Raw genomic sequence first — 27,859 nt, 5'->3', positions numbered from 1 at the left:
TTTCTGATGCAAAATGTCAAGTTTTGGTTATAATTACATGGGAGACCATAGTATATGTCTCTGACCAAGTGATAGCAGTATGGGTTTCATCTGTCTTGGTCACTGAAGGATTGCATTGGTTTCCCTGCTGAATCCCCTTCTTTCTGCGGGGCTGCTTCCAGGTGACAGTGAAGGGAAGCTGGACAGGGAGGAAGGGGGCACTTGGTGTGGAGTCCCTTTGCTCTCAGTTCCTGTGTGGGTTCTGTTTTTTCTGCTCTGCAATCTTAGCCCTCTTATAGTTCACATGGGGCTCCTCTGATATTTCTAATCAGTTTCTGTTTGGGAGAAGATGCCTCATTGTTGGGGTCAAATATACCTTCTTCCCCTTTCTCAGAAATATGACAAGTTTCAAAGGAGAATATGAGAATGGCAGAGTGCTTCAACCATTGCAGTTTTGAGTTAATAACTACAAAGATATTCAGTTATTTCTATTAAGCAAAAACACAGGCAGAAAAATTTATTATCTTATTTTTCCTACCTTCTGTCCCAACTGAAAGGTAGATATGGAAGCCTTGACTGGGTGAATGAGAAATACAGAAGACACATTATTATCTAGAAGTTCAGCTCCTCCAGTATACTTCTGTCCTGCATGTAGAAGCAACATGCAAATGCCTTAAAAAGGGGAACTTTAATTGGAGACAAAGCTGCTAATTTGGTTGCCTAATTATTTAGGCAATAGCTAATGCACAGTGAAACACGAGTTGTTGAAAAGTGGAATTTACAAGCCGCATTGTGCTGTGCTGGAAGACTTTCCGAAACCCAGAAAGATGATTTGGGTGTCTAATGAAGCTTTTAAACATTGTGTGTAGGCAGTTATTACTCAGAGTATTGACGGAATGGGTGAACATGCTGTATAAATTTGTGTAATTGCTTAATTAAGCAAATAGCTTTCTGTCATTTATAGATAATAATTTTACTTAAAAAGTAAACATTTTCCCCTCCGCACTGCCATACCCGCTCCATTTCTGGGGTTTTACTGTTCTTGGGTTCTTGCTTTTCCTTGAGATGGGAATATGGGTCCTGTCAAAAGAGGGCAACTGATTCCCGCTGTGAAATTGACAAGCATTGCCTGAAGGTGGAGTCATTATGATTGGAAACCTGCCCTTGGTTTGTAATACTCATCTGGTCTTGTGCTTTTGGCCTTTGAGTGTTCATTTCTCAATGAGATGTTAATATTTTGTCTGTTGTGGTTTCCTCCGTGAATACTGTGCTTTGTTTTTGTCCCCGGTGAGGCTCAAAACGCCCACCAGCTCCATGAACGAATCCAGTCGTCGAGTATGGACGCCAAGCTGGAGGCCCTGAAGGACTTGGCCAGCCTCTCCCGGGATGTCACGTTTGCCCAGGAGTTTATCAATCTGGATGGCATCTCTCTCCTCACGCAGATGGTTGAAAGCGGCACTGAGTAAGCATCTTTTACCTAGACTTCCAATCTGTCCTGTACTTTGTAATGTTTTGGGTATTTGTTACTTTTCTTGTACTTGCAATTTCTAGTTTTAAATGCCAGGAATTGTCTAGGCTCAGGGAAAAAAAAATGGCGTTTAAGATAATGTGTGGTCTGTGGTTTCGTAATGTATCACTATGTTCTCCACCCACCAACTAGCCATTATCTAAGACAATCTCTGAAATTTTAGATTTATAAGGAAAAATATTAGTCATTATCTCTAAGGGCCTTTCCAACACAAATTATAATTCTTCAAAATATAAATCCCTCACATCCTTTGCTTATCCCTAAAAAAAGGTTTCCTTCCCTGACTCCATTTTTTTAAAAAGTTAGAATACCTCCTTATGTTTCAAAGTCTTAAACCAGGTCAAAATAACATCCCTGAAGTAATTTTTTAAAAAATTAACACTTGACTGATGAAATACATGTCCTTAATTATTTATCATTAAGTACAATAAACATTTATTAGGTACCCATTGTGTGCAAAAAAGTGGAAGTTGGGAAAATTTTAAATGATGTGAACCTTGCCATCTAAATATTTATGGAGGCAGAATTCAGTTGAGGTACAATTCCTCCTGAGGGCTGGGAGTCTAGAGGTTGGACCAGTTACATCTCATGGAACCTTATAGGGGGGTGCGGGGGGAGGTATCAGTGAATGGGCCTTGAAGGAGTTTGAGTTCTACCATGAGCAAGGAAGGAATGGGCATTGGGGAGCTCACCTTCTCAGGGTAGGGTTTGATCTCTGGTGTGATTCTCTGGCTACAGAGCCAGATGGGTCTAGCTTTTACATGTGTGGACAGATAACTCCCTTGACCACAGAATACCAGGGTAGGGTCCACAGGACACTGCTCATTTCCGTATAGTCAGGTGCAACTGGTGAAGACTGTTAGAGCATGCCAGTTAGAGCATGTGAGAATGCTGAGCCAGCTAACTACATAGTAATTTGCTAAATAAATAATGTGCAGAGTTGAGATAGGCATTTGTTAGGAAAGAATAAATAGCATTTAGAATTGGGGTGTAAACCTGGGCCAGTTAAATCTCTCTTCAGTACGTGGTGATTTAAAGAATGACCTGCTGACTGTACATGGTAGAGACCTATCTTGACCCACTCCCTTCCTTCCTTCCTTTCTTCCTTCCTGTCTCCTCCTACACTTGGCATTATTTAGCCTCTGTAGTTGGCACTAATGAAGATTCTTTTTTTCCCCTCATTCAAAGAGAGCATGTTTTATAACAGCAAGAATATCTCCTGTATAAGAATGTTCTCTAGAGTTTGGAGTTGGAGGCCTTCATAAAGAAGTAGAGAAAATATCTAGGAGTGAATGGGGGCAGGGGAGTCAAATCCAAGAGGACTGGCAGGCAGGACTGGGTGATCTGGAAAGGCTCAATTGTAGACAGGTATCATTTATTTTTTTGATGATGACTAAAACTCTGCTCATTACATTTTTGGCAAACATCAGCTTAGAGTAGGGCAGAGAATCTCAAATCCTGGGTGTTACCAGAATCCAAAGTGGTTACTGAAAAATTGGGGTTGGAGCTTGAAACAGCTTGAGGAAAGTTAAATTAGTTTAAGGATCCAGGAGACTGGCCCAAGGAAAAGGAGAAAGAGGGTTCTGTCTTTGTTGGAAGCTCCAGCTGAAATCTAGGGTAGCGCGTGTCAGATCCCTCGTTCCTTGTTACTAGTGAGCAGTGGATTGCGAGTTGTGATTGCAACCACCTTCCCTGGTAACTGTGGACAACTTCATGGGACTGCCACATGTGGTAGACCCCTCTTCATGCCCACCACTGCTTCTGGTGGGACAGTGAGCCCTGGGAGCTTCTGCCTCCATCACATTTACAAGGTGTTAGATAAAAATGTAAAACTGTCCTCATGTTTATTGATTTATCTAAGTCCCAGCCATTGATGTATCAAAAACACTGCATCGGAGCCAGTCATAATGGAACCTGCTAATGTTAGGTGGTTCTGCCACAAATACCTAAGTATCCAGGGGCTTAAGCTCTGGAATATTCAGAATGACATTGTGTTAATACTTCCAAATTTATCAGAATTGCAATTAATTACAATTACAGTGGTACATACGCTGATAGCCAGAGTCCATGTGATATGCGCCCTGAATAGAGGACTGGAGCTGAGCTCCAGTACCTCTGGAGGTTGGCAGTTATATATTTGACAATGAGGGAAAATGCATGTTAGGGGCTTTACTTTTTTAGTTTCTCATTATATTTGTTTGCTAGTGCTTCCATAACAAAATAGCACAGACCAGGTGGCTTAAAGAACAGAAATTTACATTCGCACAGTGCTGGTGGCTGGAAGCCCAAGATCAAGGTGTTGGCAGGTTTGGTTTCTTCTGCAGCTCTCTCCTTGATTTGCTAATGGCCACCTTCTTCCTAAGTCCTCACATCATCTTTCCTCTGAGCACAAGCATCCCTGGTGTCTCTTTGTGTGTCTAAATTTCCTCCTCTTATAAGGACACCAGTCAGATTGGATTAGGACACACCCTAATGACCTCATTTTAACTTAATCACCTCTTTAAAGGCTCTACCTCCAAATACTGTCCCATTCTGAGGCACTGGGGGCAGGGATTCGACATATGAATTTGGGGGGGGGGACACAATTCAGCTGATAAGACTCATCAAAGGGGCACTCCCTCCTTGTGCTCCAGAAGAGAAAGAGTAAAAACTGATACTATGTATTGTCTTGTCAACATTAGGACTTTTCATCTGTGCTGTTGCCTTACTCTATAATTCATCTTGACTTACTGAGTGACCCAAAGACTGATCACTGGGGACAGGAGGTCTGAATTATATCTCTATGTTTCACATGTTAATACTGAATTTACTTTATGTGGACCACAGTAACTGAATTCTTTTTTTCTATACTGTATCATCCTCATTAATATTTTAATTATTTATAATCTGTAAGCCATCCCAATTTGTTACATGCAGCCAGATTTCAGACAGATGAGCAAAACTCAAGACCAGATCTTGGGTGAGTTCCGGTTTGCATTGTCTCTTACACTTTCCCAACACACTATGTTACTGGGAAGGGATGATGTCTCTCTGAATCACCTTAGTGTGTGCCCTCATCACCATTTTATATAAGTTATAGGTCATGCTACACTTAGGGATGGAGGAAAGAGGGCACTGGTGCTGTACAACCTCCTCCCTTCCTTCTGCAAGGTCCTGCAACTCATGCTAAGAAGCTGCTCATTTAATGCACAGCTATTTTCAGATCTTTTGCTCAGATGAAAAAGAAAAGAGAAAGACACTTTTCTTAAAAGGAAACCCGGCTTCTCAATTAAACTTAAACAAGACTTTAATTAATTAACAGGAAACCTCTGGAATATAAACGGCACAAATTAAATAGACCCTACAATTTGGAAGGCATTTACTTATGACTCCTGGGCAGACTTCCAGCTGGGAAGGGCAGAGGTTTCCTGAGCAGGACCTGTGGAAATTTTTAGGAAACACTGAAGAAATGTAGCTGGAATTTTTCTGCTTACTTTGAGCTGTAATGAGATTCAAAGATACACTTGCCTGTTTGCCATTGCCCAAGGCTGAGCTTTTAAAGGTCTCTCTCCAGCTGGTACCAGGAGCGACGATGGGGGGAAAATTAGCCACAAAGGAGCAAGGGGAAGTGTCACTTTGGCAGAACACAGTGTCTAAAACTTGAATTTTAATCTTTCCATTCTTGTGGAATTTTGAAATTCCATGTCTAGTTTCAGCTTGAAACATCGATGTAGAAGCAAATAAATTTGTGGGGAAACTTGTTTCCCCAACCTGAGCCAGGAAATGGTGCCCATTAAGGAATGGGCAGTGGTTTTTTGTAAAGATTTCTCAGAAATTATATATTTTATTTTATTTGAAAGAAAAAATATTGTACCTGCAACTCTAAATCCATTGTAGTGAATAACACTGCTTTTCTTTGGGTTTTAACAAAACACTGTGTTCTTTTTCTATGCTGCTATGCACATAGACAATTGGACAGTTTACCCTGTGCCCTTCTACTGTTCACCCATCAGAAGAACAGGGGGAACATTTCCAAGAATGAAAGGATCCTTATAGTTTCCCACTTGGCAACATGACAGGAAAATTATGCCCTTGGAATATGAGTAAGCAGTAGCAACACTCTGGCAGAAAAGTTAAGAGTGAAAGAAATTAAATTCACATGTTTACGAAAAACTCATTTTTTTTGAATTAGCTTTTTCTCCTTAATAAAAAAAATACATTTATTGTTTAAAAAATAAGTGTAAATAAGCAGAAGGAGGAGAATAAGAGTCATTTGTAATCTCCCTTTCCAGAGACAAATATTTTTAACATCTTGGTGTATATTGTTTTTGTATATGCTTTTAGATACACACGCACACACATACACTGGCTTTACAAAAGTAGAATTATATTATTCATGCTCTCTGTAGCCTGCTTTTTGTACCTAACAATATTCCCACGTGGTTAAATATTATTCCCCTCATCATTTTTGTTATCTGCCTATTAATTCATTTTTAAAGCTCTGTTGAGGTACAATTGATATGCAATGTAATAGGAGAATTTCAAGGATATGCAGAGTAGAGTTAACCATTCCCCTGTTGTTGGATATTTACACTGCTTTCAGGTTTTTTCAGGATTATGAACATTCTCTCATCAGTTTTTCTTTCAGCAGAATCTCTGTGAATATTTATTCTGTTGGAATAAAATTCCCGATTCAGAGGATATACACATGTTGAAGCTGTGTTAAATTAAGAACAGCCCCATAGCTTGTTGACGTGTCCTAATTTGTACTTTACCATTCATATCGGGGGTATGTCCATTCCTAACACCCTGGGCAATACTGGGCTGGCGTTTCCTTAGGGATTCTAGCTTTCCTAAGAAAAATAGCAGTGAGGTATTTGAGGAGCTTTCACTGATCTGGGGAATTTATAAGTACTTTTTATTTGCTTGGTTGGTCATTTCTCCGAAATTGGCTGTATTAGGAACAGGTCAAAGAGTCCCGTAGTTGTTTTAGAGATATGTAAAGCCCTTAAGTAATTGTCTTAAAAACAAACCACATTTGCTGTATAAACTATCAATCCCCTCCGCATTCTGTCATATAGATGACACAGATGAGGATGTTTGGGTGTATGTATAGCTATGTGTGTTTGTGTTTATAACAATTGTCATTGTTAGCACACGAACAGTTTCATATTAAACTTCGATTATTCAGATCGTTTCCTCCTGGCTGGAATCAGAGCTGTGACTGTTTCTCAGGAGATGTGAAAATTGAGTTATGACCTGAATTAAGCACCCTGAAATGATGTCTTGGCTTTGATGTTGCCTGGCACCCACACTTGAGGATGGATTTGTAGGTTTTATTCATTTAGCAAAGTATATATTATTTAAGTGCTGAATATTCCTGACACTGGGTTAGGCACATGGGTGTATGTGTGTGCGTAGAAAATACAAACATGCATGACAGTTTGCGACTACGTGTGACATTTTTTGAAATTTTGTCTTCACACAAAAGATGAATTTCTTTTTTGAAAGTAACTTTGTTAACCTCCGCGGACATGGATTGTTGGCTCTAACTCATGCTGTCGCTTCTGAGAATTCAGTGTCTCTTACAATCCTTGGTTGTTCTGGAAGGTCCAGGCCAGGCCAAATTCATCAGCGACTCTTTGCCAGCCGCCAAGCACAGGTCACACCATGTGTGTCTTGCACTTCACCTCGGACAGAGGCCATGGGGAGGAGCAAGTACCTCCCCAGACAGAGTCGGAAAGAACCTGCTCTGTGTGGTCTGTGGGCCCCAGCTGAGAAGCCTGCTGCGTCTTCCCAGCTCCCTCTGTCTGCTCTCCTGGAGCTGCAGTTAGCAGAGCTCAGGGAGTTCCAACTGCAGCAGCCCTTCTGGGGCCCTGCCAGAAATTTGCATCACAAACGCTAAAGGGGCCAACCGTCTAGGGCTTTGTCGGGGGTTGTGTGGCAGAAAATCCCTTATGCTGGAACTCCGCCTGGCCATCCCTTTTTGCTTTGTTTCTGTGTCTTTGTCTATTACTCCGGTAATGGAAATGAGAAGGGGTCACACAGCCTGTTTAAAGAAGAGATTATCTTCTGCTAGGGAAGAGATGCCATAGCTTGGGCTGAGGTGAGGGGCTTCTGATCACTGTGAAACATCAGTCTTTCGAGAATCATTTGTTCTCCAGATATGTTTCTTTTAAAGTGAGTATATATTGAGAGAGAGAGAGAGAGAGAGAGAGAGAGAGAGAGAAACTCAGTTAGGAAAACAGACATCACAACAAAAAGTTCGTCTTCTGCTTACGTTTACTCTGAAGCCAAAGTGAGGAAGTGGAGAAGTAAGAAACACTGTTTAGGCAATGAATTTCTTTCTGCACTCTGGTCAGGGAGAACTTTCTAAGGCCAGGGTCTGCTACAGGGGGTAGAACACATAGATAAACCTAAGGATGCTCAGGCCCTAAGCGAGAAAGTTATTTTGGAAAATTGCAGTGACTGCTTTATATGTTACACACATCCCACAGCATTAATTTTGTAGCAGTTCTGTTAAAAGATTAACTGAGGCATATTAAAAATTTTTAGAGTGTATTTGAGCAAAAATCAGTTAGAATCGGTCAGTGCCAAACTGGAAGTGGTTAGGAACACTCTACCCACCGGGGCTGGTGGGGGAGAGGGGAGACTCTTGTAGAGAAGAAGTGGAAGCAAAGCAAGGGAGTTGTTGGATTAGCTGTAGTTTAAAGTCTAGTTGGCTGTTTGTGATTGCTTGTCCTTAGGTTTCCATTTCCTAACCTGGAGGCATTTGCAGGTTTAGGGTTTTAGATTGCTTTTACAGGCCTCCAGAGCATTAGAGCCCCTTCGGTCTAAAGGCCTCCTTGTTCAATTAATTTAACAGTTCCAGACTTAATGGAGAAGTTACAAGATCAAGTTTCACCAGTTGTCCTGTTTGTGTCCTTTACAAAGACCTAACTCCAGAGAGCCCCTGGCACCCAGTTGTCCTGTCTTCTCCTAATTGTTGCAGGAAGGGGGGGACTCCTTCCAGGGCCCGAGAGTGGGCTCTTGTCTAACACTCAGAAATGAATTGTCCTAGGAGACACATGTACTGACAAAGCAAAAGACTATTGGAAAGGGGAGTCCGGGCAGAGAGCAGCAGGGTCAGGGAAGCTGGGAGAGCTGTTCCTCCACGTGGCTCACAATCTCAGGTTTTATGGCAATGGGGTTAGTTTCCAAGTGGTCTCTGGCCAGTCATCTTGCTTGTGCTCATATTTGGACTGACTCGGGGTCCTTCCTGGTGGCACGTGCATCTCTCAGCCGAGATGGATTCCAGTGAGAAGGATTCTGGGAGGTTGATAGGACATATGGACTGGCCTCTCCTCCCTCCTTTCGGCCCCTCCCGAATTCTCCCGGTTAGTTTTTGGTGGCAGCACCTTATCAGGACCTCTTGTTGCCAGACAACTCATCCAAGTGCCTGGCCAAGGCGGGTGGTTTCAGTCTCTTGCAATCTGGAGCTATTCCTTAGTCTTTCCTTTTCTCTCATGGCTTTGACATTTTTTGAGATTAGAGGTGAGCCATTTTTAGAATATTCCCCAGTTGGGGTTTATTAAAAGGTAATTAATTAAAAGGTAATTATCAGGGAAAGATAAAAACATGGCTTTCATAGAGATTATAAAATTGAATATGTGTTAAAAGATGTATTTTACTCATCTGATATGAGGGAACCAGGGAGATGTTTTCACTGGTTCAAAGGGAGAGTCAAAAGGGCACAAATTTATATGAAACAGAGCAATGTCGAAGTGAATTGCAAATGGAGACAAAACTGGTTTTTCACCTGCAGGGAGGAAGTTAATTAAATCACCACTAGGCAGGACAAAATATACATATGCATCAGTTACCTACAGCTTAAAGACAGCAGGGCTGGAATCAGGGCTGGATAACCCAGAAGAGTAAGCCAGAGACACTGCATAGTTTCCTACTGAAACACGAAGTCCTTTTTCTACAGGTTTCTCCAGTGTTTTCTTCTTTTAGAAAACATATGTCTTTGGCTAGAACATCACAGATGCTTGTGTTTATTTCATTGCATCCTCTTAATGGCACATGATGTCTCTTTGTCTTATTACTGATGTTCACTTTGACCACTTGTTAAGATAGCGCCTTCCTGGTATCTCCCTGTAATGCAATTTCACCCCTTTGTAAATAATTAAGAAATAATTTTGGAGTAGTTACACCATGGGAAATGGAAAGTGGTACAAATCAGGTTTGTATATTTTCTTCCAGAGATTTGGTTCTTCAACAATACTAACACACCACTCTTTAAAGCAATGTAGGCCATTTGTTCCCTGTTTTATTCACTGGGCTATAATTTATCACTATTATTATTTATTTTGATGTCCAGTTTGTCCCAGATATGGCTTTGGAAACTTCATCAAGCTGTATTCTGTGTCCTGCCTTGTCTCCCATTATTCTTTGAGCATTTCTGTACTTTTTGGCTCAGCGAAATTTTCCAGGCTTATCTACATCTTTCCAGCCCTGGACCGAGTCATTTCTCCAAGGAACCCCAGTTCCTTTTAGTGGAGGGTAGTGTTTGGCTCTTGCAAAAGGGCCCAAACTCTGCTCAGGCCTCCTTCCCCATGGCCACCTACTTCCTCCACTCTGCCCAATGGCTATTTGAAGGAGAAGGAAAGGAAGCTAACATATATGTGGATGAAAAATGTCTGCCTGCCATATCAGTAAACAAAGGACATTGTGGCCATCACGTCATCAGCCACTGCAGCTGCCTCCCACCACCCTGAGGGGGTTCAGGATGGAGAAAAGCAGGATACTGGCCCTAAATCGCTAAGGTGCATGTCAAAGGAATGATTTCAATGAGCCCAGACTGTTGCATCTTCTCATATATGGAAAAGCACTAAATCCATTAACTTAAGATGTCTGGTTTTTCTTTAGTTAACCATAATCTTTTGATGTTCTGACTCCCTGGTTTATTGCAAAACTCCTATGTGTCCCGGCTCCTCCCTTTCCTCTTTGGAGCCATCCCTCAGCACTATCTGAGAGGCTGCCTCTGGGACTGAGTCCTCAGAAAGTCCAGCGAATAAAATATAATTCTCAACTTTTAGGTAGTGCATTTTTTCTATATATATCAAATATATATATATATATATATATATATTTAAATAAAGGCAGGTTAAGGAGGGGGAAGGGCGCAGGAAGAGGAAGATCACCTTATATACATTTTTAACTCCCCAGGTTTTTTTTTGTTTGTTTGTTTTTTTGTGGTACGCGGGCCTCTCACCGCCGTGGCCTCTTCCGTTGCGGAGCACAAGCTCCGGACGCGCAGGCTCAGCGGACATGGCTCACGGGCCCAGCCGCTCCGCGGCATGTGGGATTTTCCTGGACCAGGGCACGAACCGGCGTCCGCTGCATCGGCAGGCGGACTCTCAACCACTGCGCCACCAGGGAAGCCCTAACTCGCCAAGGGAAGCCCTAACTCGCCAGTTTTATCAAATACTAGATCTGATCTTCTCGTGGTCAGTTAGGTTTCTGAAGTGGTTACATTTTATGTGGTCGAAAATGTGAAACTTAACTTCTTCCGAATTGAGTACCTACTCTGCATGTGCCTGACATTATAGTAGTTGAGTTACAGAGCGAGCCTTTGCCTTCAGGTAGCTAGAAGGACAGTGAGATGTCCTAAGTCATGCAGCTGATGTATTCTCAGCACTGTGGACATGGGCGCCACCCTCAGTCTGGTCAAGGAAGGGAAATCAGAAGTCAGGGAGGCTGCACAGAGGAGCCTTGAATCAGATGAATTTGGGGTAGGACTTAGCTAGTCCGACAGGGAGGGGAAGGGTATTCCCCCAGCAGAGGGAAGAACACACTTAATGCCAGAGAAATGTGGCAGACTTGAGGAATGGGAAGTGGTTTGATAAGGTTAGAAACACTTGTTTCCGAATCTTTTTGACCTAATCTTTAGTTTTTAAAGAAGCATAATTGTCCTTTTTTACAGACATGTTTTGTTGATTGTGCACTTTTTTTGCAGACTACTGTCCCAGGGTTCCATCTGTGGTCCTGGAATTATTGCAATGTCTCACGGTGTCTTCCTTTAGAAGAAGCTTTTTTTTTTTTTTTTTCTCTTAAGAAAAGAGAAAGTAGAATTAGTGGGCATTTTACCAAAGAAAGATAATCAAGTATTTCTCCATTGTTGAGCATGTACTTAAGAACAACTGGACTAGTGTTTTTTGGCTCTGCTTTTTCATTGAAAATATGCCCCTCTTATTTCTAGGGATTTCCCCCTGTTGAATATATACCCATTCTGAGCCAAATGGAGTGTTCTTGTTGCCTTTGCTCTTAAGTAAATGCAATAGGTTGGTTACAGTGGTTTAATTCCCATCTTTTGATTGTTTTGTATCATTAAAAAAAACACCAATTTATTGCTTGGAGAAATGTTTTGAAATGAATTAAGTTCTCTTAATGACTGTTAAATCTGCCCTATATCTCATCCTGGGCTTTCTTCGTGATATGTAATTTGTGTAAAACTCATTGCTTTCACACATGCTCCTTACGTGACTGTTTTTGAATTTTGCAGACGATACCAGAAATTGCAGAAGATCATGAAGCCTTGGTAAGAATTTCTGATGCGTTGATTCAGATGATATAACACTTCCTTCTTCTCTGCCTAATGAAACCCTGTCCTCTGACTGATTGTGTAACTATGTGTCTAGATGTTTTGAGTAAGTGATTTATTTTTGCTTTTTTTTTAAATTAATTTTTTTTTAATTTATTTTTTTTTTGGCTGTGTTGGGTCTTCGTTTCTGTGCGAGAGCTTTCTCTAGTTATGGCAAGCGGGGGCCACTGTTCATCGCGGTGCGTGGGCCTCTCACTGTCGCGGACTCACTTGTTGCGGAGCACAGCCTCCATCCAGACGCGCAGGCTCAGTAGTTGTGGCTCACAGGCCTAGTTGCTCCGCGGCATGTGGGATCTTCCCAGACCAGGGCTCGAACCTGTGTCCCCTGCATTGGCAGGCAGATTCTCAACCACTGTGCCACCAGGGAAGCCCCTTTTTGATGTTCTTATGAACAGGTTCTTTAAAAATTTATTAACCTTTTCTCTTTGCTTTGTGGTAGAAAGAGTATTTTATGTTTGTAACCATAAAATGATCACATCAGGATTGCTACCCTTCTCCTGGAGCAAGGCTAGGCATAATTTTATGTATTACTTAAAAAAAAACTTTCTTTTTTGTGGCCTATGTGATGTTCAAAGTCAAAAGTCTCTGATTTTCTTCAGTGGTTTGGTAAGAAAAAGATCCGCATTAAAAAAAATATTTAGGGCTGAAGTATGGAATGAAAATTATTTACTTTCAGTCTGAGAATGTGTTCAACCACCTATATATTTGTGAATTGCCTGATAATTACGTCTGGAAATCTCAAAACTTCTTTCTTAGAGTATTCCCTCCTCAGTGCCCTTATTATCCACTAAACAAGGTGAGTCCAAAGAGGATCTAACAAACTCTCTATAATAGGTTGAACAAAGTCCCATTTTGCTAAGTTGTTAAGTGTACAGTTTCGGTTTGAGAAGGAAGACTGAACAGTATCTGAAAATGTGCACCTTATTTTTTAAGCCTTCAGAGAAAATTCTGATCAGTGTATGATAGTGGTCTCAAATCATTCATCTTCCCCTACCCCTCCCACTAGAAGAAATATTAACTGCAGGAACTCTTCAGTTATTAAATTCTAATAAAGTAGAAATATTGAGTTTTTAGGGTAAAGCTTCTTAAACCTAACTTTGATATATATTTTTAATACAGTAGAAGCACTTAATGGTAATAGCGGTAGAAGCCATCTTTTATGGGAATTTACTCTGTCCTGGGCATTGTCTCAATGTTTACACTCGTTACTTCTAATTCACACTTTTATCCACCATACAAGATGAGTAAAATTAGAATTGTTTCCTTTATGATGAAGTTAAAATGAGGTGGTGTTGGGATTCAAACTGATTTTTTCTCTAACAACCTCATACAATTTGCTAATGCAGAAGAATTTTGGGCTCTGAAGCCAAAATAATTTCTTAAAATTTATCTGCCAGTAGTTTTAATCTTTTGGTATATAGAGGTGTTGGAAGTGTGACTAAGCGTGAATCATGATTTCCATTTATCAATCGCAGACAAAATCAATGCTCGGGGCCCTGGTAATTGCAAAGTAGCTTAATCAGACTAAGTACCATAGATAATAATTATAAACTCTAGACAAAATATTGCAAACAGAAACATCTAAAAACAAGTGTCTGAAGAAACTGTCTAGCAACTGAAAACAGACAGAAAGAAGTAAGTCAATCTTTGAGAGAACAAATAAGCCCTAGATGAGATTTGTGTGTTTACAGCTTTTTGCCTGAGGAGTCCTGCTTATCCAGGTATCATGGGGTGACAAGAACCCTCAGTGTTAGTAAGTTACTAAGAGGATATAGTTTGGGGCTGGCAGAGCGGCTAGATTATTAAGGGGAATCCATGAAAGGAAGGAGGCTCAGAGGGTATGAGACGACCCCATATCTATATATAAACTCTGCCAAATCTATCACTGATCACTAAAGTGTGAATATACGTGTGTATGGGAACCCCAAAGGGACCTGGTAAGATTAGCAACTGGAAATGGGAAGAATTGGGAAGAGATTTAAACTGTCACTCACTGAGGAGTTTGGAGTCTGATTCTAGCCAACTTAACTTCCTACTAGAACAAAAACCAATTCTTCAGAAGAACAAAGCTGAACTATGGCCTTGGCAATGTTTCATTCCCAATGTTCAGAATACAGTAAAAAATTACTAGGTATATAAGGAATAGGAAAAGATGACCTATACTTAAGAAAAGAAATAAAGCAAGCAGTAGAAGCCTGCCTTGAGATGACCCAGATGTTGGAAATAGCAGATGAAAATTTTAAAACAATGTTTATAAATATATTAAAAGACTAAAGAAAAGCGTTAGCATATTAAATTTGCAGATGGGGAGTCTCAGCAGAGAAATGGAAATAAGAAATAACCAATTGGAAATTATGAAACTGAAAAGTATAATATTTAAAATGAAAAATTCAGTGTAGGCGTTGAAGATGGCAGAAGAGACAGTAACCTTGAAGATATATCAGTATAGGTTACCCAATCTGAGGACTAGATAAGGTGAATAGTGAATAATTGACCTGTGAGATAGTAACAGTTGATTTTAAATACATTTAATTGGGGTCCCAGAGAGAGAGGAAAAAGATAACGGGGCAGAAAAATGTTTGAGGAAATAATGATAGAAAATTTCTGAAATTTGTTGAAAAACATAAATTTTTAGATCTAAGAAGCTTCTTGAACCCAAGTGGGATAGATAGAAAACTATGCCTAGAAACATCATAGTCAAACTTCTGAAATTGAAGGATAAAAAGGATACCTTGAAGGCAGCCAGAGAAAATCAACTTATTACATTAAGAAAATGAAAATAAGAATGAGAGCTGACTTCTCATCAGAAATATGGAGGCCAGAAGGCAACCTCTTAAAAGTGCTGAAAGAAAAAAAAAAAAAACTTGTCAACCCAGAATTCTTTTCTAATAACTATCTTGGAAATGAAGGTGAAATAAAAGTACTTTCAAATAAAGGAAAACTAAGATGGTTCATTGTTAGCAGATACACACTACAGGAAATATGAAGGAAGTTCTTCAATTAAGAGGCTTCAGATCAGATCTGAAAAAGCAGGACCCAGCTATATGCTGTTTACAAGAGATATACTATAAATACAAAAGAACATGTAGTTTGAAAGTGGAAAAACATACACCATGTAACTGGAGATAATAATAAAACATTTGTTTTATTAATATCAGTCACAATAAGACTTCAAGGCAACATATTATCAAAGATTAAGAGAGATAATTCACAATAGAAAATGGTTGGCTCATTAGGAAGACATAAAGTGTTAAATGTGTCTGTACCTAATATATAAGGCTTCAAAGTACATGAAGCAAAATCTGACAACTAAAGAGAAGTATAGACAAATCTGTAATCATGGTTGGAGATTTTAACACTCTTTTCTAATTTCTTTTTTAATTTCTAATCTCCCTTCAAGAAAGAATTTGCTCATCAACCCTGAGGAGTACAGTTAGCTGATAGCTTCCTGCTATAGCACGTCCAAGATCCATAACAGCTTTCAAACCAAGACCATACACGCTCTTTCTAGGCAGCCCCTAGTCAGTGAGCCTGATGAGCACGGTGCACATACCAGGGCCTGGCCATTTCTGCCCATTGTGGGACCCCTCTAACAATCCGTATTTATACTGAGCTTCCTCTTGGGTTGGCTGGGACTGTCAGAGCTACGTCTGCGTCCTTTCCTTTCACAGGCATCATGTCTACCTCGCGGTCTGAAGGGTATTCTTACCCAGTCTTGCTTTGTGCCTCTTTATCTTTCACAAGCACCACCTATCTTCCAATAAACCTCTTGCTCTCCTTACTCCATCTCAGCGTTAACTGAGGACTAAACTGACACAAAACTGACCTATGAGGAAATAGAAAATCTGAATACCCACATCTGTTAAAGAAGTTGAATTCATTTTCAAAAGCCTTTACACAATGAAAATAGGTTACAATGGTGAATTTAATTATACATATGCAGAAGAAATACCAAATCTGCACATATGGTTTCAGAAAATAGAGGTAGAGGGGAAAAGTCCTCAGTCATGTTATGAGGCCTATGAGGCCAGTATCACTCTGATACCAAAACCTGACAAAGCCAATGCAGGAAATAAAAATTAATCAACAGAGGTGCAAAACGTATGAACAAATATAATCAAGCAATGTATAAAAAATATTTGTGGGGCTTCCCTGGTGGCGCAGTGGTTGCGAGTCCGCCTGCCGATGCAGGGGACACGGGTTCGTGCCCCGGTCCAGGAAGATCCCACATGCCGCGGAGCAGCTGGGCCCGTGAGCCATGTCCGCTGAGCCTGCGCGTCCGGAGCCTGTGCTCCGCAACGAGAGAGGCCACAACAGTGAGAGGCCCGCGTACCGCAAAAAAAAAAAAAAAGATTTGTGGCCTGTAAAGATGTAAAGATTTATCTCAAAAATAGTTTAACATCTGAAAAATCAGTCACTGTGATTTAGTATTTAGCAAAATAAAGGAGAAAACTTAAAGAGAAAAAGCATCTTTACAGATACAGAAAGTAGATAATAGATACAGAAAAAGCATTTCATAGCGTCCAACAGTCATTCATAAAAATTCTCAGCAATCGAGGAATAGAGGGAACTTCCTCAACCTGATAAAGACTATCTGCAAAACAAAAAAAGCGTTATACTTAATGTTGGAAGACTGAATCCCCACCCCTCCCAATAAAGATTGAGAATAAGGCAAATATGTAGCACTTCTATTCAACCTTGTATTGTAGTTTTTAGCCATAGCAATAAGTCAAGAGAGAGTTAAAAGACATAATGATCAGAGAGGAAGAAGTAAAACCAACTCTATTCGTAGAGGACATGATTGACTATGTAGAAAATCCTAGGGAATCTATAAAGAAACTGCTAGATCTCATAGCTGAATTTAGCAAAGTTTCAGGATATAACATGAGTATATAAAAATGACATATTTTTATACCTTAATAGCAAACAACTGGAAAATGAAATTTTATAATTTCCATTTACAAAGTGTCAAAAATCATAAAATCCTTAGGAATAAATTTAACAAGAGACATCAGTATCTGTTCACTGAAAAAAAAATATATTGCTGAAAGAAATTAAAGGAGACCTAAATAAGTGGAGAATATACCATTTCATGGATTGGAAGACACAATATACTTAAGATAGCAATTCTCTCCAAATTAGGTTCAGTGAAATACAATCTTTTAAAAAGTAATTACGAGCCAATCCTAAAAACTTAAAGGAAATGTACTGGACCTAGAAGAGCTAAAATGGTCTTGAAAAACTCATAAAAATCAGTAAAGTTGGAAGATTTCATTAACTGACTTCAAGGCTTCCTGTAAAGTTAGTTATTAACACAATATGATATTGGTGTAAGAGGATAGACAGATCCATGGAATAGAATAGAGTCCAAAATTGATCCACAGTTAAATTTTCAACAAAGGAGCCAAGAGAATATATGCTGACGTAAGAAATGCTGTGATTCTAAAGGGTAGGGGAATGTCTGAAGGGCAACAGAAATCCATACATTTCAGTGTATATAAGTTTTACCAGAAACAAAATAAAATACTAGGGAAAACTCAAAGGGCAGGGTAGAACTATATTCATTAATTCTGGCAATTAGGGATATATTCAGTATGATTTATTAATATCTTTGAAACTGGTCTTTATTTTCATCTTTTCTCTGCTTCTCTTTTGAGCATGACACCCAGTGGAGACATTTGGAAGCACTATTCTTTTATAAAATTAGCAGCATAAAATTTAAATGCTTTGAGATTGGCTGAATTTTGTTGGAAAGAAGAGGGTCTCTACTGAATTGATGAGAAATATTTATTTGAATCATTCCAGCACACATGGTGTGTTGGCTGTGACATGGCTGTCAACCAGCATGTAAAGTTTGCAGTCGGCTTAATTTGTGTCAGTCAGTGCTGCAAAATCTTTAGCTTGGCACCTTCTAAAAAAAATAAACCAAACAAATAAAAATGCTCCCCGCAGGTGCCATGTGGTTGCTTTATATTTGTCGTCCTTTTAGCCTTGATCTTCTGCACCCAGCACTGATTTCAGAGACAGGACCCCGGCTCCTGCCTTCCCTCTTGGAGCCTGAGTCACTCCTCTAGCAGTGAAATAAGCATCTGTGTCAGGGTTCAAGAAGAGCTTTTATAGCTGCCTCATTTGAAATGAGATGATTGAGTCCGTTGATTTGGAAGGTGATACAGTTTTAGCATGGCTCTCCTTTTCTTGCAACTAAGGATTTGAAGTTGAATTTTGAAAAAATTCTCCCTCATGTAAACCTAGTATGCCATCCAGCAACCAGTTATAATGAATTATATATGTCATATATATACTATATGTATAATATAGTATATATGCATATTATATATTTTATAATATATAACATAACATATAAACAGTATATCTAATAACATTTATATCTATATATTTATAAGATACATATATATGATTATATATAATAGATGTCTAATAACATTATATCCATAGAGTATATAGTTATATATTTAAATATATTAAATGTAATTAGATAATATTTATATAAATATAAATTATATAACATTTATATAAAACATTAGATGGACCAAGCGAGCTCTCCTTCTCCAGGGCACCTTGGTGTGATGTGAAGAAGCTTCTCTCATTTGTCAGTCGTTCACGTTAATGGGTTATCACAAAGCACAGAAAGCCCTAGCTGCACTCTCAGAAATGGTGCTCCAACTCCTTAACAACCTTGGGGAGTTAAATCCTGGTCCCAAGAGCAGCTTGGAGGTTTGGAAACCAAACAATACTCTTTCCCTTTTTCTCCATCTTTTTCCCAGGTCCTTGCAGCCTGTCTGAGGAGCCTGTAGGCAGAGCTCTGGAACACTTGAGGGACAATCCCCAGATGTTACTAAGGCCATTTGGATTATGAGTCCATTGAGCAAGGAGCAGAGTCATTTTGCATTCAGATAATTAGACAGCATAAATACAATTTATCTTTTGCTTTTAAAGCAGTTAATGAAGACTAATATCATCTCTAGTCCCAGCTACAGGGAATATAAAGAAGAGTTTGATTTCAGCAGCATGTTACTCCTTTTTCACTGCCCGTTCCATTGCTTGTTCTTTTAGTGACAATACTGAGGCAGTATTTTTGCACTGTGTGGAGGTCACAAATGCCATCCTCCAATGTCTTATAGATGGGCATCTTATAACAGTTGAGGTCTTTTAGCGTGCCAGGTGTAAACAGATGTCAGCCATTCGTTATCACTTGGTGGTTGTTTTTTCCTTTTTATAAGTAAAAAAATTGCTAATATGGTTTATCACTAATAATATAATAAAATAATAAATTAGCTAATATTGTTTACTAATAATTCTATACATTATTATGTAATAATATTTTCACAGTAATTCTAATGCCTACATAATCTGTTAATAAATCTTACTAATTGCTTTTATTTCCTGGCTCTCTTATTTTCCTGAGGCAATTTCCTGCCTTTTTTTTTTTTTTGCAAGCTAATGTTTGGATTTTCTTAGGACTCATTGTCTGTAGAAAGAGCCATTCTGGAATTTTTATATAACCTTTCTTGCTAGTATTTTTAATCCATTTTCCGCCTATCTTTCTGCTTTTTTTTTGTTTTCTTAAAATAAGCTTGAGTTTTCTGGTTTGGAATTTCCTTTTTGGGGCATGATTCTCTGATGCCACCCTGTATGATTGGGATTGCCCGCCTGTGACTCAGAAAAGCCTTAAAAAAATATTTGCTGCTTTTCTCTCTGGCTTGAAACGTTTGGCTTTTCTTGCAATTTTTTTTTTTTTCCTCTCTCCAAGGACAGAGAATTCTTGACACAATGAAGACAGACATTTGAAAATCATGGGCTTTATGTACCTTTTTAAAATACCACTTTGCATAATGATAATAACTGACATTCACATACTGCCTTCCATGTGCTATACAGTGCTTAGAGGGCTCTAAGTATGGCAGCTCCTTTCATTTCCCCAGCAATCCTCTGAGTTAGGTATCACCACCACCACCAGCATCACTGTCGTCCTCATTTTTATAAAATGAGGAAACCGAGGCATACAATGTGTCCTTGTCCACTGAGAGCTGGAGGGTAGCCTCTGCTGTCTGACTCCAGAAACCAACCGCTTAGCCATTTCTATCAGGCGCACCTCATCCCCTCTGATCTCCGGCAGCTTGGGATCACGGTCCTTTCCTGAGAGCTACTTCCTCTTTGGTAGGTCTCTTTTCAGCATCACAGCTTCGGAGATGATGCAGAATTTTCCAGGTCTGTTATTGAGGCTGGGCTGAGACCACTAGGAAGAAGGGAAATTGTGAAGCTGTTTTAAAAGAAATATGAGGGCTTCCCTGGTGGCGCAGTGGTTGAGAGTCCGCCTGCCGATGCAGGGGACACGGGTTCGTGCCCCGGTCTGGGAGGATCCCGCTTGCCGCGGAGCGGCTGGGCCCGTGAGCCATGGCCGCTGAGCCTGCGCGTCCGGAGCCTGTGCTCCGCAACGGGAGAGGCCACAGCAGTGAGAGGCCCGCGTACCGCAAAAAAAAAAAAAAAAAAAAAAGAAATATGAGCTTGTTTCCTATTCTATTAATTGAAAATGGATGGGAAGATTCAATCTAGACACTTTATGAGACTTTGTAGTGTAGCAATTGTGATATATAAGAGTCTACAGATTAAGAATCTGAACAACTAATTTTATTTTTAAAAAATCAAGCATATGAATCAGTGTGGTGTATATAGTGTGGAGATCCTGGTGGGCGTAATTCAATGTACTTGAAGAGAAAGTACTTCTCTTGAGAGTTTTGAGTTACTATTTATTATGGTGATAACTTACAGTAGAGGTGAGTTTCTGTAAAAGATTCTCAGTGTTGTTTTGAAAGCCCTAGAAATCAGGGTATTGTCTGATAAGGGTCACGGGTGGAGCTTGTTTAGAAGGCCGTTCTTTTACTTGAGCTTGCCTGATCTCTGCTTAGACTTCTAACCCACTCATGAGACCCTTCCTACAGCCTTTTGAATCACAGCAAGTCTATGGCCAGCAAACAGTTATTGTGTATAATATTCTAGAAAGATATTATATAAAGCCTATTAACTAAAGATAAAATGCTGGCCAGTGTAATATAGAAATGAATATGTTTACTTACATATATATTTGTATCTGTGTGTGTGTGTGTAAATGCACTCACCCAAACACACACACACACACACATATAGACCACAAGAATCCTTTGCAAAATGCTAATACTGTTAATAGAATTATTTATAATCTTCCCTGTTGGATACCCAGAGATAATAAAAGAAGCATATTGCCCTCTTCCTAATTTTTGTTTGCTGGGAAGCTTTTTTAAGCTATCATTTACTGAATTCTTGTATGTTACACACTTTATTAAGTGCTCTACAAGCAGCCCTGTGATGAAATAGATTTCACTATCCAGTTTTTCAGCAGAGAAGACAGAGGCTCAGGGAGATTAGGGACCTGCCCAGTACAACACAGCTCACCTGAGTGAGAGTGTGAGCCCAGCTGTGTCCCACGGAGGCCCTGGCTCCCCTCTGTGAAGCCACCTGCCTCCTGCCTATTGACTCATGTTTGCAAGGACATTGCCTGTGGCCCAGCTGCTTATCCCAGCGATCTCTTACAGTTCTGCTTGTATTCAGCTTTCTAAAGCTTTCTCACTTCTGTCTTCCCTTGTATTTAGCTCTTGGGCCCATCACCCTTATACCATCTTGTGTTTTCCAGCTTTGGAGACATGCTGTCCTTCACCCTGACGGCCTTTGTGGAGCTGATGGACCACGGAATAGTGTCCTGGGATACGTTTTCGGTGGCATTCATTAAGAAGGTAATTCAGATTGTGCTTCCCAAGGTCAAATCACTTCCTTCTTTTACAGATGTTTTTCTCTGGTTTGAGCATATTTTAGAATGGTTTCTTTTAGTTCTTTGTGTTAAAGTGTGAGTGTGGTTTTTGATAGTATTATGTATGTGGGGGTCAGGGCACCTAAATTCTGTATGAAAAATGATGTTTTCTTCCCACTGGGATCATAAGAGATTGTATAATACATGAGAACCCGTAGTCAAGGAAAATCAAGGTGACATGTTAAAATCAGAGAAGCGTCTGCTGAGCCCCTGTTCTGGACTCTGCTGTTCTCAAGGTCTAAGTAGAGTTCCTGCTGTCCTTCCCAATCCTTCTCCCCTTAACCAGGTGTTCAGGAAAAGGGAAAGAGGCAAAATATACTGATTATTATATGACTGGGTCTGAAGCAGGAATGTAAGAGAAGAAGGTGTGCTTGGATCCATGCCTCTTAGGCCGAGTAAGCCTGCTTACTGGTAATCTTGGTGCAATAAATGTCTCTGAGATCAACTAATTCGATTGGTTCCTACTTTCCTTAGGAGGAAACTAATGAAGGTACAGGCAAAGGTGGACCTGGTTTGGGGAGAGAGGGCAGAAGAGACCCTACCATTTCCAGCGTTGAATAGTAATAAAGACGTGTCTGCAAATTTACAATTCTGTTTCCAGTGTTCTAACCAAAAGTGAATAGCCCTGACTTTATAACTATTAAATGTAGTATTAAATCAAGAATCATTATTATTTATTAATTTGTTAACTTATTTTTCCTCTTTTTGTATTTGTATTTGTGTATCTAGATTCCTGGGAAGGGTTGTCTAAAATAAAGAATTTCAGAGTCTGTGCAAAAGCTGGAAAATCAAAGCAAAATCCAGTATGAGTCACTTGAGTCTTTAAAGACTTTTATTTTGAAATCATGGTAGAGTTATAGAAAATTTGCAAAAAAAACAGTACAGAATGTTCCATATAAGCTTCAACCAGTTTCCCTAAACATTTTGCATAATAATATATCATTATCAAAACTAGGAAATTAACAGTGGTGTAATACTGTTACCATTATTTGATTTCAGCAGTTTTTCTACCAATTTCCTTTCTCTGGTTAAGGACCAGATCCAGGATCCAAGACTGCATTTAGTTGGCGTGTCTCCCAATGTGACATTTCCTCAGTTTTTCCCTGTCTTTCATGACTTGGACAATTTTGAAGAATACTGGTCAGTTATTTTGTAGAACGTCCCTCAGTCTGGGTTTTTTGATATTTCCCTCATGATTAAATTAAGGTTATGCATTTTCGGCAAGAATATTAGAGAAGTAATGTTGTGCCCTTTTCAGAGCATCACATTGGGGTATGAGATGTTAATATGCTTATTAATGGTGATGTTGACCTTGATTATGTGGATAAGGTGGTATCTTCTGGGTCTCCCCACTGTGAAGTTATCTCTTTTCTTTTTGAAGTTAGTCAGTACCTGGAGGGAGACACTGCCTTGAATTGAAGAGCATAGAAGAGCCCCTAGTCTGTTCATTGAGGGTGTTGGGAGCAGAAGCCCCACAGATTGAACGCCTTCATGATGTTGCCTATTTTTTTCAGAGGAGGGCCGATTGGGAACCCAGGGCCTTCTTGATGCACCTCTGAATCCCTTTTTCCTACGAGGGAAACAAGTAATGGGAACCACCTAGAAAACATACAAAGAAGGATGAAGCCTCTTTTTGCCTATATTTGTCAGTGGTATGAATTGCTAAAAAAAGGAGAAATGACTGTAGAAGAGAAAGCCAAGGAAATCCTGATGTGTTAGGAAGTACTTTCCTTTGGTGGTGACAGGAAATGCAAGCATTAGATTATGAATGCAGAGAAAAAATTGCTGTAATTTTTCTTTCCAAGATAAAAGTTCTAGAGAAATGGAATATTATTCAGCCGTAAAAAGAATGAAATATTGCCATTTGTAGCAACATGGATGGACCTAGAGATTATCATACTAAGTGAAGTAAATCAGACAAAGACAAATATTATATGATATCACTTATATGTGGGATCTAAAAATAGTACAAATGCACTTATTTACAAAACAGACTTACAGACATGGAAAACAAACTTATGGTTACCAAAGGGCAAAGGGGAGAGGGATAAATTAGGAGTATGGAATTAACAGATACACACTACTATATATAAAATAGATAAACAACAAGGACCTACTGTAGAGCACAGGGAACTATCTATATTCAATATCTTGTAATAACCTATAATGGAAAAGAAGCTGAAAAAGAATATATATATGTGTGTGTATATATATATATATATATATATATATATACACACACACACACACGTATATACGTACACATACATATATAAAACTGAATCACTTTGCTGTGCTGACACTAACAGAATATTGTAAATCAACTGGACTTCAATTTAAAATAAAAGTTCTAGGGGAAGTAAGTTCAAATCTAAAAATACTGGGTTTTGCACATTTTTTATGCTTAACAGAATTTTTCAGTTCATTCTGAATTTATGGCAGGCCTTTCTTTCCTACATCCAAATTGCTTAGCTTTTCTGATATTAGAGCCTCTTTTGCTATAAAAACAGTGCCGTTCTGAACGTGAATTCCTTGAAGTTATGTTATGCTTTCACCCACATTATCTCTTTTGATCCCCACAGCAAATCCTTTGCGGAACAGAGCAGTTAGTCTTTCTATTCCTGGTCAGGAGATGAGGACACAATGGCTTGGGGAGATTGAGTGAGGTTATAGAGAGCGGGGTGTCATTGGTCCCCCGGGTCAGGGCTCCCTCCCCCATCATCATGCACCTGTGTTTTAAGCGATGGAAAGAACAGCTCCTGAAGAATAATCCTGTTGAAGCAGCGTTACCTGTTGTTCAGCCCTCCCTGACCTCACTGGTGCAGAGTTAACTGATTTCTTCTGCTCCCCATTCTCCTTGGATCTTGTATATGCCACTATCCCAGCACTTACCACATTTCTGAGGACTTCTTGTTCTTTTGACTGGCTCTCCCAAGAGACCATGAGTCCTTGGAGGGTGGAACCGTGACTTTCTTCCTGTCTCTATCCTTAGAACCCGGCATAGAGTAAGACCTTAATACGTTTCTGTGAAATGAATGAGTGAAATTTGCTTTGGAAGCATTTTTTTAAACCCTGAAACTTGAAGAAAAAAAAAAATACTGTGCCACTGTATTTAAATATATTTCAATTAAAAATTCAGTTATGAATATAAAGGAATTACAAAGCTGTCTTTCTTTAAATGATGTGAGATGTGGTTAGAGAGAATGACAATAATCTAATTTCCTAACTGCTTATGAAAACAGTTTTCATTCACTGAAATTAAATAAAAATCATATTAGATCTAAGGAAGCAGACTAGCAGTCTTGGCAGTTTAAGTTAAAAATTAAATATTTTTCAAAAGGCAGCACGTTTAATATATGCTATCCTCATTCCTAGTCATTCTGCTTCCTTTGCATTGCTACTTAAATCTCAACTCCTTATGTGAATTAAAAAAAAGTGGTCATCAGAAAATGACTTTATAATTCATAGTTTTTGTAAGGTTAACTTTTTTATTCATTAGCTGGATCAAATTCAGCACTTTGACAACCCAGGAATTGTATACAGGCAACTGTCTTTTAAATGGAGCTTTATCTAGACAAAAATCAACTAGGAAATGCGCCGACAAAAGATGCTTATCTCTGTGGTCCAGACTTGGCTTCCTATTAATGCCAAATTCATACGACTTTGGAGCAATATTTTTCCCCTGCCAGCCTTGGTCTCCTTCTCCACTATCTATTTTGTTATGTGTGAATCTAGATTCTAGTTTACAAACTTTTTCTGTAATAAATAACATCATTTCATAAACACTTTGAAACTTGGAATCTCTTGATGCCAATATATAACATTGTTGCTTTTTAAAGACTTGGCTTCTTAGGGAGAGGGTCAGAAGGCATGGAGGGGAAAGAAATGAAAAAAAAAACAAAAAAACCTAGAACTTTCTGTGCTACCAGTTGGTTTTCCCCTAGCCAAGTATAATATCAGTGATTTTTCTTGGAAGGAAAGTTTTATACAAATGCTCTTGAAACCTTAGCTCTGCAGGAGGGCCTGGTTCACCCTGCAGTATTTTCAGTGCCTGGATAAACACCCAGCCAGTTTCAGCTTAGAGACCCAATAATTTTTTCCTCTTAAAAACTTGAGAGATTTATGGGCCTCTGCCCAGATAGTTTAAAATATGGGAGTGGAGCTCCATGTTCTCCATGGATCTTTTCAGTTTTGATAACTTAGGATAATTTTAAGATCTCAATCTAAGTGATTCAAAGAAGTGTTTATGTAATTTTAATAATTTGTATCATTGATTCATGTGATGACCCATAGCTTCTAAAATGTCACCCAAATATTCCTATGTTTTATTTCGGTAGCACTTTTAAATGAGTGGAAGCACGTGGAGGTAATATATATAATTACTTGTAGTTCCTCCTACCTCTTTTTCCATTTGATACAGACCTACTTTCAAGAAGCTGTCCTTTGATTGATTTAGGCCGGCTCACCTGTATTGACCAAAAGTACAGAAATGGAGCTGGGAAAAATTTAAAGGCGAAGGAAGTCATTATTGACTTTTGGGAAGACAAGGGAAATTAAAATTTAACCGGACTATCTTTAACCTTCTATAAGCTATACTACGATCTATAGTTTTTAAACTAGACCTAGAAAATAACATTTATACAGTCACAAATTCGTCCAGGCACCAATAAGGAGCCTGTCTACAGTCATCATGTTTGCTCAATCAGCCCTGATGCCTTGGTTATTAGTACTCATTAGTTGACAATATTGTGTCATTTAGATGTCTAGTTAAAACTATTGACAAAATAAGGCAAAAGATAGAAGTTAGTTTCAAAAAACGACTAGGATCTCCTACAGAATTGTGCATAGGACTCTAGTGAGTTGTGTGCCTGCTCTCTGCCAGCTTAGTGTGTTACACAAAATTTTGTATCCTGCTTCAGGCTTGCTGAAGAGATGGGATCTATGTGTCAAGGAAGAGCTGAAGTGATGGAAAAGATTAACTTTAAACAATACCTTGAGGAAGGTAATGGATTAGTTTCATGAGAGAGAAATATATAAAAATGGCAAATGGAAATGGAATATATATGTGGGGTACAATGTCTGAATGAAAGCAAAGACCATAGCCTGTTTTACCATCATTGTATAAGCCTGTTGGGACCAGGTGAGAGTTAATAATTTGCAGAGAACTTTAAAACCCATTATAAGAAAGTGTGTGCTTCATACCAGGAAAACATTGAGAGTTTTGATTGAGTATTTCAAGAAAGGAAATACTGTCACAGGATATTTATGGAAGTAAAGGGTAAATTTGTATTAGAGGGAAATCTTGAATATAGAGGAAACTGAAGAAGATGCTGTCTTAGTAACCCAGGAACGAGTTGGACCGTGGGCCAGTGTCATGTATATACAACTGAACATGTATCATAGGGGAGACATTGCAAATGTGTCCACGGAAATAGAAAGTAGGGAACTAAGACTATTAATCACTAATGATTATGGCAAACTTCGAGAAAGGTGATACTTGAGAAGGCAGGAATAAGAAGTCAATGAGATTGATTTTTAGCCCATTTAATTTTAGGCTTTGTTGGAATGTCTAAGTGGAGGTATACTTTTGGATGCCGAGAATAAGCACGTAACATACTTCATAGTAAATGACTTTTCTTTTTTTTTTTTTTTTGTGGTATGCGGGCCTCTCACCGCTGTGGCCTCTCCTGCTGCGGAGCACAGGTTCCGGACGCGCAGGCCCAGCGGCCATGGCCCACAGGCCCAGCCGCTCCGCGGCATGCGGGATCCTCCCGGACCGGGGCACGATCCCACGTCCCCTGCTTCGGCAGGCGGACTCTCAACCACTGCGCCACCACGGAAGCCCGTAAATGACTTTTTAATCTGT

At 39.4% G+C, this 27,859-nt stretch overlaps 1 protein-coding gene across 10 annotated transcripts in view; it reads left to right on the top strand.

Moving 5' to 3' along the window:
• Positions 1–27,859, top strand: part of ELMO1 (engulfment and cell motility 1) — a 777,407-nt gene that overhangs the window by 388,060 nt on the left and 361,488 nt on the right. For all 10 annotated transcript variants that reach the window (XM_079930925.1, XM_079930920.1, XM_079930924.1 and 7 more), the window contains 3 exons: positions 1,272–1,441; positions 12,033–12,068; positions 21,820–21,919. In XM_079930925.1, the coding sequence (XP_079787051.1) occupies positions 1,272–1,441; positions 12,033–12,068; positions 21,820–21,919 (306 nt within the window). The remainder of the gene's footprint in view (positions 1–1,271; positions 1,442–12,032; positions 12,069–21,819; positions 21,920–27,859) is intronic.

The sequence above is a fragment of the Stenella coeruleoalba genome (genome assembly GCF_951394435.1).
Source record: "Stenella coeruleoalba genome assembly, chromosome: 9".
Taxonomy (NCBI): Eukaryota; Metazoa; Chordata; class Mammalia; order Artiodactyla; family Delphinidae; genus Stenella; species Stenella coeruleoalba.
The sequence above is the reverse complement of the archived record's forward strand: the minus strand, read 5'-3'. Positions and strand labels throughout refer to the sequence as shown.